Source organism: Pyrgilauda ruficollis, unplaced genomic scaffold (genome assembly GCF_017590135.1).
Source record: "Pyrgilauda ruficollis isolate IOZ18807 unplaced genomic scaffold, ASM1759013v1 scaffold108, whole genome shotgun sequence".
Taxonomy (NCBI): Eukaryota; Metazoa; Chordata; class Aves; order Passeriformes; family Passeridae; genus Pyrgilauda; species Pyrgilauda ruficollis.
In genome coordinates this window covers 807,674-809,452 of record NW_024508988.1, presented here as the reverse complement: position 1 = coordinate 809,452, position 1,779 = coordinate 807,674, and the positions used below count along the sequence as shown (strand labels likewise).

At 48.0% G+C, this 1,779-nt stretch overlaps 1 protein-coding gene across 1 annotated transcript in view; it reads left to right on the top strand.

Moving 5' to 3' along the window:
- Window positions 1-1,401: 1,401 nt before the first annotated feature.
- RICTOR (RPTOR independent companion of MTOR complex 2) overlaps window positions 1,402-1,779 on the top strand; it is a 75,557-nt gene continuing 75,179 nt past the window's right edge. Inside the window, exons 1-2 of the mRNA XM_041472261.1 lie at window positions 1,402-1,487; window positions 1,638-1,685. Coding sequence (XP_041328195.1) covers window positions 1,439-1,487; window positions 1,638-1,685 — 97 coding nt within the window. The 5' untranslated portion in view covers window positions 1,402-1,438. The remainder of the gene's footprint in view (window positions 1,488-1,637; window positions 1,686-1,779) is intronic.

The window sequence follows — 1,779 nt, the reverse complement described above, 5'->3', positions numbered from 1 at the left end:
ATCCAATACAGACTGGACCAATATTTAGTGCTGGGTCAAAGTTATGTGAAAATAATTACACAACAGAAGAATTTGTATTAAATAGGATGCAGCATTACTACCACCAGAAGCAGTTAATTTGGCATTTTCAGGAGGTCAAAGGTTCCATGTACACGAAACCCTAAAGGACATCCCTGAGGCTTCATCATATTGATGAACCTGCTCAAGGAAGTTCGACCTGTTCCTGTGTTATAAACAGATGAGATTTTATTGCTTAGAGCTTCTAATTTTCAGAATCTTTGGTTCCTCCAAAACCTTAGCTTCATATTTAACATATTTAAAAATCATGGTGCAGAAGTTTCTGAAAATCATATTTTAAATTAAGTATACTTGATGTAATTATACTATAACAAGATTCTTCTATGTTTGGCATTAACTGATATGCCAAAAAGTTTTTCCACTCTGTCTCACCAAATAATTATTTCACTCTCCTAGATCAGTATTAATGTTTCAGAAGTGCACCAGTAAGTGTAAAAATTTTGAGTTGAAACTTAACGTTTCATGAATACTCAAAACCCGCAGATTTTTTTAAGTAATGTTGGATCTGAATTGAAAGACCTCAAGAGAAGAGGAAAAATTCAGAAATTCGGAAAATAATTGACTAGAAAACAGGAAAACAGTAACCTAAGCTTCTGAAGGTATTTTGATACAGCTGGCTACTTCCACACTTCAGCTTTATAATTGCTTGGTTTAGAGAATTTGGGATGTCAGAGTGCAAGGATTTGCCTTGTCCATGGCTGTCCATAACATCAGGGCGTGATGTGGGGTGCTATCATCTACTTTAAACTTCTCCCTAAAGAGGAGACAGTATGTCAGTGAACGGTTTCTGGCAGTGGGACTTCTTTACCACATTGGGGTTTTTTGGTTTGTTTTTATTTTTTAAATTGCATTTATCTTATTAACTAAGTTTCACAAATGTAAAAGCACTAAGAAGTAGATCAGCACTTGAGTCTAGAGAGACCCGCTGCGCACAAGCCAAACAAGCGACGAAAAGCTGTTTCTTTTTTCCTGTTTTTAATTACTTCACGCTTTAAAAAAGCAGAAAACATCCGGCGTACAAAGCCCACAGTCACGCCGCACCCACGTGAATTACCACCTCATCACAAGGCCGAGAAACCGGCCGGGCAAACCCCGAAAGAAACAAAGAATCAAGCAAAAATACAGCAAAAACAAAACCAAAAACAAACAAACAAACAAAAACAGGAAAAAAAAAAAAAAAGAAAAAAGGGAAAAAGGAGCTATTTCTGTGGCCAGCCCCCAGCCGCGCCCGCCCCGCCCCCGCCGTGAGGGGGGAGGTGCCGGGGGGGGGAAGGGGGCGCCCTCCGCGTTGGCGGCTCCGCGCGCCTCCCCTCGCGAGAGCGGGCGAGGTTTCCGGTGTTGTGGCTGCGGGGCCGCAAACATGGCGGCGACGCTCCGCGCCCGCTCACTGAGGCACCTCCGCATCCGAGGTGAGGAGCGTCCCGTGGGCCGCCCCGCCGGCGCCCGCACCGCCACGGTGCCCGCCGGCGCCCCCCGCTGCTCTCCTCCCTTTCTCTTCCCTGTCCCCGGCTTCTTCCTCCCCGCCCGTCTAACGCGCTTCTCTCCCCCCGTCCCCGCAGGTCGGAACGACAGCGGCGAGGAGAACGTGTCCCTCGATCTCAGCCGAGGTACGGGCGAGGCGGGGGGGCCGCCCGAGCCTCGCTGCTCCCGAGGCGGGCGGGGGGCGCGGCGGAGCGGAGCGGCCTGGTGGGGCCGTGGGGC